Genomic DNA, 17,085 nt, shown 5'->3' on the forward strand with positions numbered 1-17,085 from the left:
GCTCCGGTCCCAAGAGTGCATTGCGGTCTCACGAGATGATGACGTAGCGGTGTTGTGAGACAGAAAGACGGAAGTGCCCTTAGACAATTATATAGTAGATTACCCCGCTCACCAATTCGGAACCCGAGGGGCCCGGCCCACCAAATCGGACCCCGAGGGGCCCGGCCCACCAAATCGGACCCAGAGTGACCCCGCCCACCAAATCGGACCCAGAGTGACCCCGCCCACCAAATCGGACCCAGAGTGGCGCCGCCCGCCAAATCGGACCCAGAGTGGCGCCGCCCGCCAAATCGGACCCAGAGTGGCGCCGCCCGCCAAATCGGACCCAGAGTGGCGCCGCCCGCCAAATCGGACCCAGAGTGGCGCCGCCCGCCAAATCGGACCCAGAGTGGCGCCGCCCGCCAAATCGGACCCAGAGTGGCGCCGCCCGCCAAGTCGGACCCAGAGTGGCGCCGCCCGCCAAATCGGACCCGGAGTGGCGCCGCCCGCCAAATCGGACCCGGAGTGGCACCACCCGCCAAATCGGACCCGGAGTGGCGCCGCCCGCCAAATCGGACACGGAGTGGCGCCGCCCGCCAAATCGGACCCGGAGTGGCGCCGCCCGCCAAATCGGACCCGGAGTGGCGCCGCCCGCCAAATCGGACCCGGAGTGGCGCCGCCCGCCAAATCGGACCCGGAGTGGCGCCGCCCGCCAAATCGGACCCGGGTGGCCCCGCCCGCCAAATCGGACCCAGGGTGGCGCCGCCCGCCAAATCGGACCCGGAGTGGCGCCGCCCGCCAAATCGGACCCAAAGTGGCGCCGCACGCCAAATCGGACCCAGAGTGGCGCCGCCCGCCAAATCGGACCCAGAGTGGCGCCGCCCGCCAAATCGGACCCAGAGTGGCGCCGCCCGCCAAATCGGACCCAGAGTGACGCCGCCCGCCAAATCGGACCCAGAGTGGCGCCGCCCGCCAAATCGGACCCAGAGTGGCGCCGCCCGCCAAATCGGACCCAGAGTGGCGCCGCCCGCCAAATCGGACCCAGAGTGGCGCCGCCCGCCAAATCGGACCCAGAGTGGCGCCGAACGCCAAATCGGACCCAGAGTGGCGCCGCCCGCCAAATCGGACCCAGAGTGGCGCCTCCCGCCAAATCGGACCCAGAGTGGCGCCGCCCGCCAAATCGGACCCAGAGTGGCGCCGCCCGCCAAATCGGACCCAGTGTGGCGCCGCCCGCCAAATCGGACCCAGAGTGGCCCCGCCCGCCAAATCGAACCCAGAGTGGCGCCGCCCGCCAAATCGGACCCAGAGTGGCGCCGCCCGCCAAATCGGACCCAGAGTGGCGCCGCCCGCCAAATCGGACCCAGAGTGGCGCCGCCCGCCAAATCGGACCCAGAGTGGCGCCGGCCGCCAAATCGGACCCAGAGTGGCGCCGCCCGCCAAAGTCGGACCCAGTGTGGCGCCGCCCGCCAAATCGGACCCAGTGTGGCGCCGCCCGCCAAATCGGACCCAGAGTGGCGCCGCCCGCCAAATCGGACCCAGAGTGGCGCCGCCCGCCAAATCGGACCCAGAGTGGCGCCGCCCGCCAAATCGGACCCAGAGTGGCGCCGCCCGCCAAATCGGACCCAGAGTGGCGCCGCCCGCCAAATCGGACCCAGAGTGGCGCCGCCCGCCAAATCGGACCCAGAGTGGCGCCGCCCACCAAATCGGACCCAGAGTGGCGCCGCCCGCCAAATCCGACCCAGAGTGGCGCCGCCCGCCAAATCCGACCCAGAGTGACCCGGGCCACCAACTCGGACCCAGAGTGACCCGGGCCACCAAATCGGACCCAGAGTGACCCAGGCCACCAAATCGGACCCAGAGTGACCCGGGCCACCAAATCGGACCCAGAGTGACCCGGGCCACCAAATCGGACCCAGAGTGACCCGGGCCACCAACTCGGACCCAGAGTGACCCGGGCCACCAAATCGGACCCAGAGTGACCCGGGCCACCAAATCGGACCCAGAGTGACCCGGGCCACCAAATCGGACCCAGAGTGACCCGGGCCACCAAATCGGACCCAGAGTGACCCCGCCCACCAAATCGGACCCAGAGTGACCCGGCCCACCAAATCGGACCCAGAGTGACCCGGACCACCAAATCGGACCCAGAGTGACCCGGCCCACCAAATCGGACCCAGAGTGACCCGGGCCACCAAATCGGACCCAGAGTGACCCGGGCCACCAAATTGGACCCAGAGTGACCCGGGCCACTAAATCGGACCCAGAGTGGCCTCAACCCTGAGGGGCTACAACTACCAAACCAGCGCCTGAGGGGCACCCAAGTGTGAAAGTCTTGCAGGGGCAGCCCGGGCACCATTCCAAAGCACTATCTGTAGTTCCTTCAGGAAATACCTATCTAGTTATGATTGTAATGCAGTCTTCGGCTGAAGGTTGTAGTAACTTATTGCTGTGATTTTCTGTCCTACCTACTGGGTATTTGTACATTGCGGTGGTTTACCCATCTGACTATTATCATCATCAATATATGAAGAGGGCATTCTAGGGTAAGCCATCGGTTAGTGGGGGCGCCACATCCGCTGTACAGTAGGGCGCCAACCCCCACAGTCAGGCAGGATTTATATGAATAGGGTTCAGAATTAGTGAGATGTCTGTTGAGCACGAGCACTTTTTGGTTTTGCACTCACTGTTTTAGTCCGTGTCTCTCACCCTGCCACAAGGAGCCCCATATGTGCAATATATATTTATACTCATTTGCTCCTTTATTCTGTCTACATCTTTCTTGTTGGATTCAAATGACAGTGAGCATGAGACACTGTGCTCAGGGCATATAGTAGGAGTAATAGGGTCAGCCGCCGACGAGTGGGGGCGCCAATATCGTTTTTGTGTTTAGGGTGCCAACCTTCGCTGTCAGGCAGAGCTTGCTATAGTATCCCTGTTCCGGGTCTGGGTAGAGAGCACGGTTGTGTGTTATACGTGGTTATCTGTTGTAGTTGTGTCATGGTTTTAATCCAATTTAAATAAAACTTTATGTTTTAAATCTACTTCATCAATAAGGAATTAAGGTTATTTGCTTTGATAAATCCACAATCCCCATACATTAGGCTGATGGATCTCTTGCCCTGATCTACCGGTCGAGCCAGGATTGTGATCCAAATACTGTCCGTGTTTGGCGGAAGTGTTAAACCTTACAGTGACATCTGAAAACTTTTTTAAAGCCCCAAATGCAACTTCCCCATAATAACAGTGACTGCCGCACACCCTTCCAACCCCTACCCCTTCTATAAACAACAAAGACAGCTGCAGACCCATGAAAAACCCTCAATAATGGCAGTGACACCGGTTCACTGTATAACCAGAAGAGTTTTTCCTCTTGCATAAATAGGAGCTAGCCGAATTACCTTCCATTTCAAATTTCAGCCAGATGGCTAGTTCACAGGCTGGGTGGTAACCCAGACCGCCCATAGTGCAGAAGTCTCATGTGTAATAATACACATGCGACTTTTTTTCCATTTAAAGGAGTTGTCTTATTCGATACCTATAATTCCTAATAAACATCCATTTACACTGTGTTCCAAATTATTATGCACAAAGAGTTTAGGAGTGATAAGGTTAGAATTTTTTTGTTTGTCATTTAAACTCATTGATGGTGATGTGTGTCAGGGCTCTTTATATCACTGAAAGCAATTGCAGATACCTGTGCACATTAGTTTGGCAGGTGTATCCAAATAAAGGCAAGACTATTTAAGAAGGCTAATGTCAGGACTCTGAACATTTTTTACCTTTTGTGCATTACTGCCCTTTTCCAACATGGCGTCTTTGGTCTCATGTGCACTTGTCTTCCTGCTATAAAACTCCACCCCAGCCTTCAGTCTGTGCTAGATTATTCTGCTTTGCATCCAGCTCCTGATTACTCCCTGGCCTTGCACCTGCACCTGTGAACCTGTGTTGGAGATCCTGCCACTCTGCTCCGAGTTCCTGCTGCATACACCAGTGTTCAGTAATCCTCCTTCATCTGCTGCTCGTGTTACTTCCATCTGCATTTGCTGGACATGTAAGCTGTTTCTGCTCTGCAAAACCTGAGACTATTAACCAGGCCTCCCTGGTTGAGCTAAGATATGATTTGAACTGCCTAATAGCATATCTATCTGTGTCTGGACTAAGTCAAGGATCTATTCGTGTCAAGTTTCCTCAAGAATAACTGTGCTGTTATGATCCGGTGACTTTGGAGCCGCATGAACTTTTCTCTGGAGTAGGTGGAAACTGTACTGACCGCAAAACCTGAACTAACACCACAACTAGAAGTAGCCGTGGGGTGTGCCTAACAAACCCTAGACACCTCGACACAGCCGGAGGACTAAATACCCCTATAGATGGAAATAGGAATACTACCTTGCCTCAGAGTAGAACCCCAAAGGATAGGCAGGCCCCCACGAATATTGACTGTGAGTAGGAGAGGAAAGACACACACAGACAGAAAACAGGATTCAGCAAAAGAGGCCACTCTAGCTAAATAGGGAAAGATAGGACAGAATACTAAGCGGTCAGTATTACAACCCTTCCAAAAATATCCACAGCAGATAATACAAAAAGTTCCACAATCTAACTAAAGACATGGAATGTATATCCGCCACTCCAGAGAATCCAACAAGACTGAGAAAATACGGACACAGTCTAAGCTGGAGAAAAAAACAATGAATGGCACATAATTATTAAGCACACCGCATGTGTGCCACAGAAACAAAACCAGACACTTATCTTTGCTAATTTGGCAGTAAGGCAGAAGGAGCCAAACAAGGACCAAAACCTTCCAACAACCATGGACAACTGGCAAGGACTAATGAATCCTGCACGCCTAAATACCCCCAGTCAGAACTGCAATCAGCAGATACACCTGACCAGGACTGCAACCCAGGGACAACTGCATTACCACCTACAACCACCGGAGGGAGCCCAAAAGCAGAATTCACAACACTGTGCTTCATAGACTTTCTGTTTGTTTACATCTACCTCTGAAGTTTCCTATTGACTGCTAAGCTGCGTTTATTATTTGCACCAAGTGTTGTGGACTTGAGTTTCTCTCTGCACCTGCTTGAATCACCGTGTGATAATATAAACTTTACCACTTATAAAACTGTGTCCTTTTGTCTTGTTCCACGCAAAGAGTCTCCTGAATTATCCCCTATAATTATTACAGCTGTTCCACATTATTGAGCAGCCTACATTTTTTGAAGAAAAAGGATGTGTCGGCTGCTAAGAAGCAACAAATTGTGGAGTATTTAGGTCAAGGCATAACTACAATCAACATTGCCAAGACACTTCATCGTGATCATCGCACAATCAAGTAGTATGTAGCTGATTCCCAGCACACAGGTGTGCGTGCTGATAAGGAAAAATTGAGGACTCTTTCCAACAGCCAATTGTGTAAGGTTAAAAGAGCAGCTGCAAAAATGCCTTGTCATAGCAGCAGACAAGTTTTTGAAGCTGCTGGTGCCTCCAACATCACCAGAACAACAAGATGCAGGGTCCTTCAGAGGTTTGCAGCTGTGCGTAAGCCATCCCGTCGACCACCTCTATCCACTGCACACAAGCAGAAACGGCTCCAGTGGGCCAAACGATACATGAAGACTGACTTCCAAACTGTTTTGTTCACCGATGAGTGCCGTGCAACGCTCGATGGTCCAGATGGATGGAGTGGAGGATGGCTGGTTGATGGACACTCCATGAAAACACGACTAAGGCGCCAACAAGGAGGAGGTGGAGTAATGTTCTGGGCTGGAATCATGGGGAGAGATTGTCGGCCCCTTTATGATCCCTGAAGGGGTAAAGATGAACACCATAATCTATGTGGAGTTTCTAAAACAACACTTCCTGCCATGGTTCAAGAGGAAGAAGCGTGCTTTCCGCAGATCATTTTCATGCATGATAATGAACCGTCTCATGCTGCAAAAAACACATCTGCATCTCTGGCTGTATTGGCATAAAAGAGGACAATCTTATGGTGTGGCCACCATCTTCCCCTGACCTCAACCCCATTGAGAACCTCTTGAGCATCATCAAAAGGAGTGTCTATGATGGCGGGAGGCAGTTCACATCTAAGCAACAGCTCTGGGAGGGTATTCTGTCCACATGCAAAACAATTGAAGCAGAAAACATCCAAAAACTGACAAATTCAATGGACGCGAGAGTTCAGGAGCTTGTTTCGAACAAGGGGTCCTATGTGCAAATGTAACATCACCTAGAATAAAGTTTTCACTTGAAAACTGTTTGATTTCATTTTGTAATAAGCTGATATAATGCTTAAAACTTCACAGCTGACCATTTTTTTGTTCAAAATAAAAAAAAGTTGAAAACTCTGCTGTGCATAATAATTTGGAACATGCAATTTGAGTGTATATTTTTTTAAAAAATATGCAGTTTTCATATGCAGTTAGTTCCAAAACATTGCAATTATACTAGAATAGTAGATGACTTGAAAATAACAATGACTGCAATTCAGATAGGTAATTTAGAGAAAATGAGGAAATATTATTTGCATAAAAATTTGGAACACAGTGTATGCCCTAACCACTTTTGTCATTTGCATCAGTATAAAATTACCCACTGTTCTCCCTATCCTGCTAATCCTTCTATTTTTTTATTTCTTTACGTCTTGCGACATTTCATTTTAGGGAACATGAAGTAGGACATTATCAGGAGGCAGCACTGCTATCAGTTACCACAGCTTCTGTCACCGCTGTTCCTTGATGATGTTCTGTTTCAGGAGGGATGTGACTGAGAAGTGACTGCAGTTTCAGTAGTTGCCAGACTTTTGTCCCTGCCATCTGAATCTTTAGTCTCCGCCGCCACAATCTCTGGTTCTGACACCAGCACCTCTTCGAAAAGGGACGTCATCTGAGGGAGGTGATAGAAGCAGGGCGAGTGACAGCATCATTATGGAGCAGCGTTGGTGTCACTCACCCTGCTTCTATCACCGCTCCCTGATGATGTCTCATTTTAGGGAAATAGATGGCAGTGTCAGAAGCTGCGTTGACCGAAGATGGCTGTGAAGGAATTGTGGTGTCAGCCACTGATGATGCAGCCGGTGACTGAAATTGCTGTCACTTCTCTAACACCCTCCCAGAAACAGGCAGTCATCAGGAGGCGGTGGTGACAGTAACTGTAGTAAGTGACCACAGCGCCGCCTCCAGATGACGTGTAATGTAAAGAAACAATCCAAAATGGACTCTGGTCTATCTTTAAAAGGGAAATAAGATTGTACCTGAGAATATCTCCCTTGTTGAGTCTGAGTAGAATACTGTAGCCCCTAAACTCGGGCTCACGAGGACAGGTCTCGCCACGATTTTGTAGGTCCTGGTACATTTTATTTAGGCTGTGTAAACACTTTATCAAATTCTTATTATTTATTTTTGAATCAAATGAGGACATTGGCTCCTCACAAAGCTGATACGCACAGTGAATGTGAAAACGAGCGCACTTCTCCATCAAAGACACAGTGAACTTATCACACAAGTCCTGCTGTGTAATATCCTAAGAAAAAAACAAAAAGAGAAAAAACCCTATAAACTTATTATAAAACATAAGGCATTAGTAACCTTTGTTACCCTGCATTTCCATCCTCAATCCTCCCCTTTTAGGCTGGAGGGGGAAAAAAAACAAAAAACATCTTTCACGGTTTCCCTCCATCTGTCATTCCTTGTACAATTTCTCAATCTATGTAGTTTTCTACGTGTTTACTTTCTTAAAGGGGTTGTCTGGCCTTAGGCTACAAGTCCGCAGTCACGCTATGTGACAGCAGGCTTGTGAATCCTCACATCACACACACTGCGCACTGTGAAGATTTTCCTGCATGCATTGGAGAAACCTAGATGGGCAAATTTGCAGTCACGTGACCGCCCGCTCTTGCTTATAGCACCGGAGAAACCTCAGCGCGATGCGTTCGCTGTAAAAACTCTGAAGCCTGCAGTCACTTGGGGTAACTGCAGGCTTTCTTCTCAAACCTGGACAACCCTTTTAACAGTCTGAAGCAAAGGTAGACAGGGATTTTTGTGTAATCACAGTAAAATCCTTTTCTCCGAGCCACTCATTGGGGGACACAGGACCATGGGTGTATGCTGCTGCTGCTGTTGCTAGGAGGCTGACACTAAGTGAATATAATAAAATTAGCTCCTCCTCTACAGTATACACCTACCACTGGCTCCTGCTCAAACCAGTTCAGCGACAAAGCAGTAGGAGATAAAAATCATCAAATACAGATACAGCATGTCAAACCAAAGAACAAACAGCCATCAGGCCAATAGGGTGGGTGCTGTGTCCCCTAATGAGTGGCTCGGGAGAAAAGGATTTTACGGTGCGTACACAAAAATCCCCATTTCTCCTTCGCTTTGTTGGGGGACACAGGACCATGGGACGTCCCAAAGCAGTCCCTGGGTGGGAACCGACAGGACGGACAACCTCACGCACTAACAGCATAGAGATGCATTGCCACCATCTGAAAGATCCGTCTTCCCAGACTCGCATCTGCTGAAGGCTAAGTGTGAATGTTGTAGTGCTTTGAGAGGGTTTGCAGACTGGATCGTCGATGCCTGGTGCCGAATGGTCCAGGAAACATCCACCAAACGAATGAAGTGTGCCCTAATCCCACTGGAATAGGCTTTCCTCTGACGCAGTAAGACTCCAGAATAGTCAAGCATATCCACCTGGCTATTGTGGATTTGTGCACGGCTAGTCTCTTCCTGTGAATCTCAGGAAGAATGAATAAGGCATCCGTCTTGCGGAAGAACTCCGTTCGGGAGATGTATCTACTGAGAGCCCTCATGAGATCTAGAGAATCGAGAGCCTTCTCAAAACGGCGTTTTGGTGTCAGTCAAAAAAGAGGGCAGAACAATGTCCTCGTTAAGGAAAAAGAGACCACCTTGGGTAAAAAAGGACGGGAACCACAGGGAACCACCCTGTTCTGATGAAAAAATAAGAAAAAGGAACTCGACCAGAAGAGCGGCTAGCTACGATCTCCGCCTGATCGAAGTTGCAACCAGGACAACAATCTTCCGGGAAAGGAGAGTCAGAGAGACTTCCTGCAGCGGCTCAAACGAAGCATCCTGCGGAACGTCCAGGATCAAGATAAGGTCCCCGACGTCCAACGGCTTTCTGTAGGGAGGCACCATGAATGAGGCCCCCTGAAAGTCTACAACTGTAGTTTAGAAACAATCGGGCGCTGAAGCAAAACCGATCAGGTCAGAACGGGGAAAGCAGGGGGAGAACGACTTCAATCCTTGCACCCTGCAAAAAAACGCTGTCCTGGGATGATGAAAAATGTACTTTGATAAATGTTCCCTGATGTAGGTTTCCGAGCGATGCAGGGCCCTGGTGGCAGATTGGGCCCCGGAAGAGCAATTCTGGACAATCCAGTGGCCGCCAGGGGGCGTTGACGATGAGCTGAGCCAAATCTGCGTACCAGGCCCGGCGGAGGCTAGTCCAGAGAGACTAGGATAACCGGCATCCCTGTCGCCTTGATTGTCCCGATGACCATTGGAAGTAACGGAGGATGAATCTGATGCCACGAATGGAAGGTGTATCCGCCCTCATGGCCTCTGGCTAAAAAAACGGGTACTGTGGCATTTAGCCATGATGTACTCAGGTCCCCATCCGGAATCCCCCAGCGATAAATATGATGGAACATGTCCAGAGGAAGTGACCACTCTACCGATACAAGACCCTGACGGCTGAGGAAGTCTGGTGCCCAGCTTCCCACTCTAGGGATGTGAACTGCTGAGATGACCGAGCGGAGAATGTGTTCCATCTCACGCCTTGCTGCCTGGCTGCGGATGATTCCGTGATAAATGATATATTCGGATGGGGGGACCCATCGGGGTGATGAAACCGCCTCAGGGACAACCGGGTTGCCCGGATCTCCAAGCCGTTGATTGAAAGGGGTGACTCTCGATGTGACCAGTGCACCTGGGCCGTGAGTTCGAAGACAAGCGGCATAGACAGTGGAAAGAGAATGGATGACTGCCCCAGCCGATAGTGAGGCAAAGGGCGACAAGGCCCGAGTCCCCTGTTGAAGGGCTATTGCCCTGTCTCGCAGAAAAATCACCAACCCTCGGGAGGTGTGTAGGGTCATACCTAAAAGGGATACCTGCTGAGCCAGGACAGGGAAAGATTTGTGTAAGTCTATCCACTAGCCCAGGCGGGAAAAGTGTCCAAAGGGGTATGGACGCCTACTCGCAGGCTTGGAAAGACTGCCACTTAAGCAGGAGGATGCTAGGTATGACAGGACGACCCCACCCCGAGCATGCAGAATGAATGCGACAACCGTCATGACCTTTGTGAATGCCCTGGGATCGGCAGTGAGGCCGAAGGGCAAAGCTTTAAATTGGAAATGATCCTCTCGGACGGCGAGATGCAAAAACCTTTGAGAGTCGGAAATATATGAATGTAAGCATCCCGTATGTCGATGGATGCTAGTAAACTCCCTCTTCTACGTTGAATAGCTTCAGGTCCAGGATGGGCCATACCACTCCGTCCTTCTTTCTCTAGGGACAAACCGTGCTGTAGACCGGAAGGAAACACTGTCTTGAATGAAAGACACCAGGAGACTGACTCATTCGTCATGAAAGACGGCGAGCCAGATATGGCAAGACAGAAATAGACGTCCGCCTACGAAAGGACCGGAAACGTTCCTGTTGAGGAAAAAGGACGCCTAGACTTTTGCTACGGAGGGAATTTTGAGTGACTTGCTCACAGGATATGTGTGAGGTGTCTTTTTGTCTCCAAGCGCGCTTGTAAAATAACGGGCGTAACTACTTGATTTGGGTCTCAATGGTGATCTGTCAGCTGACATTGGGTCAGAACAAAAACAGCTACGACAGTTTTGGCGCCCGAACGGGGGCCGTGGTAACCAGCCTTATTCGGAATCCGTATGTGGGAGCTTCCTGAGAGATTGGACATGCAAACACCAGCTGTAGCAAGGTGAGAAATGTTATTCTTACAATCTGTTTTGCACCTGCAATCTCTCTTCGGGATCTGTCCATACCTCTGGGTAAAACGCTGCCAACACGGTTCAAAGAATCCACATCACCAGTGCAGTCAGACACAATCAGATGAACTCTGAGAAAGTATCCCGCAGGCATTTGAAGTCATGTTTGTCCTAGAAGCTGCTCTTGGGATGCACACCACGTGTAGGGCCCAGGCACCTTGTGCACAAATCTGCCCAGACACCGATGCTGACCCATACAAGACCCATTTTTCACTCCCACGTATGACAGGAGCTCGTACTGAGAATCTGCTGCAGGGGCTCAATGCCGACCTGGATTCTCTTACCAACGGTGTGCGTCCCGGCATGGCGCCGCCGCCGCTGATGAGTGGGCTTCAGCGTTGTTACAATGTGGACGGAGCCGGGAACCCTCCATCCACCATCCCATTGTCCGCGAGGTAGAGAGGGACCGTGCACCTCCTCCCATTGCCGCTGTTCGTCAGTGGTGACACAGCGGGGGCCGCACGGACGCCATAAGTGCCTCAGGACATCCAAGGGGTTGACTGCCTTAGGATGGGGCAGGGCTGTTGGTCAGGCAGAATTAAGCCTAGCTCAGAAGAGGGTACATAGAGGCAACACCATGTTTTCGTACGTTGATGTGTGGAGAGATCGGAGCCCTGAAGGGAACAGTCGCCCCTAAAAAAGCTCAGGCATACCTTTTCACGGTGCAGGAGTGGGTACGTGGAGGCGACACTCCACATTCATGCCTGTTGTTGGTTTGGGGAGATCGGAACCCTGAAGGGATCGGTCGCCCCTGTAATCCATTAAAAGGAATAAAGATTGAAAAGTAAAAATTAAAAAAATTGAAAGCAATAAATAATGGTTTGAATAGCAGACCCATGTGCCTCCTACAGACACTAAGGAAGAACTGGTTCGGGCTGGAGCCAGTGGTAGGTGTATACTGTAGAGGAGCTTATTTTGTTATTTTCACTCAGTGTCAAACTCCTAGTGACAGCAGCATAACACCCATGGTCCTGAGTCCCTCAATGAGGCGAGGGAGAAATATAAAATTATTTATCCAAAGATCAGACTTTTTTTTCTTTGCAGTAAGAAGGATGGGAATGATTTAAACTTTATATTCATTCTTCTTTTATGCAAGAGAACCGGCAATCGCTTGATCACTTCTACAATACACTACACACAATACACTGTCAATCAAATTACTGATCTACTTCAAGTGTACAATACAAACATGGAAGTGCCAGGGTCTTCAGGAGCCGTTGGAAAAGGGGGCAAGAATTGAGTTAAGGCACTCCTCCCCTTCAGACTGCGCCACTTAAATGCAGCCATCAGAGATTGACAGCAGCATCTAAGAGGCTAGACAGTAGCAACTGGTATATAGAACACACCGGAGGCTCAACTGGTTAAGCATATGTATGGCAGATGTAGGGTGGGGGTTAAAAATAATTAAAAAAAAAAAGAGCATTATTACCTGTTCATGCACCTGCTTTTCCAACGCCACCTCTTAACTACTCCTTACTGATATTTGTTTATAGGGATCCAGTCTGCAACCCAAGACCACTGCAGTCAATCACTGTCTTCAGCAATATTGTGCAGTTCAACTAGGCAATATATTGTTTACAAAATGTAACCGCTGCAGACAATCACTGACTCCTTCAGCAGTAATAGTGAGGCACATGGCAACAACAGTACCTGTAATGTAACAATCGCGTAGTTTAGACAGGACGTCACCACTGCAGCTGTGCAAACAATCAGCGGCAGGGAGCAGTGGAGAGGTGGCGCTAGGCAGCAAAATCTTCAACAGGTAAAAAATTTGTATTTTATGGAATTAAGTACATTTAGAACAATCTCTTACAATCATTTTAATTAGTGATGAGCAAACGTGCTCAGTTGAGGTGTTATCTGAGCATGCTCGGGTGCTAACAGAGTGTCTTCGGCGTGCTCGCAAAATACGTTCAAGTCCCCACACTTGCATGTCTCGCGGCTTTTCGACAGTCGCAACACATGCAGGGATTGCCTGTTTGTTAGGCTATGCCTGCATGTGTTGCAGCTGTCAAACAGCTGAGAGACATGCAGCTGCGGGAACTCAAACATTATTTGAACACGCCAAAGATACTTAGCACATGAGCATGCTCGGATAACACCTTATTTGAGCCCTGTTAGCTCATCACTAATTTTAATATAATGTTTTTTTTTCTGGAGACATAAAAGTTTCTTGAATTCTATAAATTGTAGAAAAAAAACGATTCAGTATTTCAATATAGACATATCTTTCAGTAGAGCATCTCAGGCAGATCTCACCTTCCGAATTCCACGTGTTCGGTTCCAAACAAAGTCATACCATTCTCTGTAATCCTCCTCTCCCAGATCCATGATGTTGGTCACCATGTAATCCATTGTCATACACAGCACTGGTAATGGGCGCAATTCGTGTGCCAGGGGCTCTTCTTGATCTGCTGAAGAGCGACTGTACTCCTTTATTGCAGCTGCATGGTCCAACTTTGAAAGGAAAGGATTATGCAAGTCACGATCAGACCAAAATGTAGAAAAATCAAGGTAAACTGAACATGAAAAATGCTACAAATGACAGATTTTTTATTTTTTTTGGGGGGGGGAAATATACCAGACATGCTCAAAAAATTTGAAGGTAAGAAGATAATGGATTCTATTACCTTGTCGGTTCCTGGCAGGAACTCATAGAGGCTAAGTTGATTCCGAGTATCTCTCATGTATCTCTCCTTTTCAGGGCACATGTCAGGACAGTTTCCAACAAAAACTTTGGCTTGATCTAACCCTGTTCGTTTAACTCTAGCTACAAAAAAAAAAAGGAGGAAAGTGATTGGAAAATATATTAGGAGACTTAACCATTTCTTTTTTGGTTAGTTTCCCAAAATGACACATTTACTTTTCTAGCTACCTAAATAATTGCAAAACTGACAGATTCTTTGAATACCTTGTCTCATTAGCTTGTCCCTCTGGTCTAGGAGACGATACTTCTCCTCTGAGGTCTCAGCTACTGTTCCAACAAGATGAGACAGTGAAGGAGGTAAAGACATTTGAGCCTCTTTCTTCTTTGCAGGACCTGAAAAACGACAATTATTTCTAGGATTAAGAGACCACACACACATGTGTATCATGGCTCTAAGAACACTGGAGCTACAATATGGCACCCATGTGTATGTCTCCAATATCATGCAATCAAATCTGCTCAATCGGATGCCATTTTATTTAAGACTTTCTTCAAAGCAAGCATTGCTTTTCTAAGAGAACATCTTAATAATGTGGCTCTGTAAAGAGGGGCTTGTAACGCAAAATGAGATATAAATCACTCACTTGTTTTTTTCCATGGCCAAAAAGCAATAACGTCTTTGTGCAGTTTTTTTACTGATGTCGCTGCCGCTGCCACAGAGTTCTGTAAAAGCAAAAACAGTATCCCAATTGTGAGTCTATTTTTCCCAAATCAATACAGTAGGGGTATGTTCATACACTTGTTTCAGGAATGCAAAAAAGACAAGATTTTCTAGTAGATAACACATCAAGAAAAAAAAAAAAAGTTTTCATTACCCTTTTATTTTTTGAAGCAACTTGTTGATGGTTATTGTTGCCATTTTCTTTAAATGTTTATTATTGTGTTATTTCTTAAGCAGATTTTAACATCTATTAAGGAATGAATATAGGGATTTTTGTGTACTCACCGTAAAATCCTCTTCTCCGAGCCACTCATTGGGGGACACAGAACCATGGGGTGTTATGCTGCTGTCTCTAGGAGGCTGACACTAAGTTGAGACAAAAAAGTTAGCTCCTCCCCTGCATATACACCCTCGTGCTGGCTTCCAGACACAGTTCAGTGTAAAAGCAGTAGGAGATCAGTAACAACATCTTACATAATATTAGAGTACAACATATCAGAGTAAGTCAAGAACCAAAAAAGAAATGAGCCATAAGGCTAACAAGGTGGGTGCTGTGTCCCCCAATGAGTGGCTCGGAGAAAAGGATTTTACGGTGACTACACAAAAATCCCTATTTCTCCTTCGCCACATTGGGGGACACAGAACCATGGGACGTCCCAAAGCAGTCCCTGGGTGGGGAACAATACAACCAAATAACTCCGTGTATCAACCGACTATAAATGCGCAACGGCCGCCTGCAGAATACGTCTGCCAAGGGCCACTTCCGCAGAAGATTGAATGTGAACGTTGTAGTGCTTCGTGAAAGTATGCAGGCTGGACCATATTGCGGCCTTGCAAACCTGCTTTGCCAAGGCCTGGTGCCGAATGGCCCAGGAAGCACCCACTGACCGAGTTGAGTGTGCCCTAATCTCCACCAGGATAGGTCTGCCCCTGACCCGATAAGATTCTTGAATAGCTGATCATATCCATCTGGCTATCGTGGCTTTAGAAGCAGCTAAACCCTTTTTGTGACCCTCTGGGAGCACAAAGAGGGAGTCCGATTTGCGGAAGGGGGCAGTCCTAGAAATGTACCTCCTAAGGGCCCTCACCACGTCCAAGGTGTGAAGGGCCTTTTTAACCCGATGTCTTGGCTGTGGGCAGAAGGAGGGAAGAACGATTTCTTCATTAAAGGTGGAAGGATGAAACCACCTTGGGAAGAAAGGCCGGAGGTGGACACAGGACTACCTTGTCCTGGTGGAAGGAAAGGAAGGGCGCCCGGCAGGACAGTGCGGCCAACTCTGAGACTCGCCTGATAGAGGTTATAGCCACAAGGAAGGCGAACTTCCAGGAGAGAACAATCAGCGAGACATCCTGCAGAGGTTCAAAAGGGGGCTCCTAAAGGACAGCCAGGACCAAATTGAGATCCCAAATCTCTAAGGGCATTCTATAGGGGGGTACGACGTGGAAAACCCCCTGAACAAAAGTCCTGACTTGAAAGTCAGTAGCAATCTTGCATTGGAACAACACGGATAATGCCGAGATCTGACCCTTGAGAGAACTGAGCGCCAGACCGGAATCCAAGCCGGACTGGAGAAATTCCAGAATGGAGGGGATTGAAAAAACGAGAGGAGGATGTCCACGGAGCCTGCACCAAGAAAAGAAGGCTTTCCAGGTGCGGTGATAGATGCGAGCGGAAGACGTCTTGCGAGCGCTTATCATGGTGGCAATGACTTGCTGGGAGAAACCAGCTTGAGTTAGGATCCAGGTTTCCACAGCCAAGCTGTTAAACGTAGGACCCCTGAGCTCTGGTGGTAGATCGGCCCTTGGCGAAGCAGATCTGGGCGGTCTGGTAACTGCCAGGGAACGTCGGCTACGAGTTACGAGTTGAACAAGCTCCGCGTACCATGCGCGACGAGGTTAATCCGGGGAGACTAGAATCAAAGGAACCCCTTCCATCTTGATTTTTCAGATTACCTTCGGTAGAAAGGGAAGCGGAGGAAACACATACGGGAAGTGGAACCGGTGCGATGGGGATATCAGCGAGTCCACTCCAATGGCCTGGGTATCCCGAGAACGTGCTATGAAGTTGGGAACTTTGGCGTTCAGTCTGGACGTCATCAGATCCATGTCCGGAGTCCCCCAGCGAAGGCAAATCTACTGGAAGACCTCCGGATGGAGTTCCCACTCTCCCGAGGCGAGACCCTGACGGCTGAGAAAGTCCGCCAACCAGTTTTCGACGCCTGGAATGTGCACTGCGGAAATTATGGAGCGGTTGTTCTCAGCCCAACGGAGAATGTGGGAGACCTCACGCATCGCCGCTCTGCTGCGGGTCCCCCCGATGGTTTATGCACACCACAGCTGTGACGTTGTCTGATTGAATCCGATTTGGGTGACCCACGAGGAGGAAGTGGAAACGTCTCAGGGCAAATCTGATCGATCAAATCTCCAAGATGTTAATCGGAAGTCTCGACTCCCGAATGGTCCAAAGCCCCTGGGCAGTGTGGTGGTGAAATACCGCTCCCCAACAGAGGAGGCTGGCATCGGTAGTCACCACCAGCCAGTGGGTTGGGAGAAAGGACCTCCCCTGGCTGAGGGATAATTCCAAAGTCCACCATTTGGGCGCTTGCCTGATCCACGGGGGCAGAGGACATGGTCGATCGAGGGATAAGGGACTCCTGCAGGGCCTGATGTAAGTGGCGGAGGTGCAGTTGAGCGACGGGAACT

General features: G+C 49.3%; 1 protein-coding gene across 1 annotated transcript in view; it reads right to left on the minus strand.

Annotated features, from left to right (window-relative positions):
- Positions 1-17,085, minus strand: part of LOC143789272 (germinal-center associated nuclear protein-like) — a 45,980-nt gene that overhangs the window by 17,605 nt on the left and 11,290 nt on the right. Inside the window, exons 2-6 of the mRNA XM_077278976.1 lie at positions 14,306-14,384; positions 13,926-14,054; positions 13,645-13,784; positions 13,274-13,471; positions 7,238-7,506 (exon numbers count right to left, since the gene is read on the minus strand). Coding sequence (XP_077135091.1) covers positions 7,238-7,506; positions 13,274-13,471; positions 13,645-13,784; positions 13,926-14,054; positions 14,306-14,384 — 815 coding nt within the window. The remainder of the gene's footprint in view (positions 1-7,237; positions 7,507-13,273; positions 13,472-13,644; positions 13,785-13,925; positions 14,055-14,305; positions 14,385-17,085) is intronic.

Source organism: Ranitomeya variabilis, unplaced genomic scaffold, assembly GCF_051348905.1.
Source record: "Ranitomeya variabilis isolate aRanVar5 unplaced genomic scaffold, aRanVar5.hap1 Scaffold_147, whole genome shotgun sequence".
NCBI lineage: Eukaryota > Metazoa > Chordata > Amphibia > Anura > Dendrobatidae > Ranitomeya > Ranitomeya variabilis.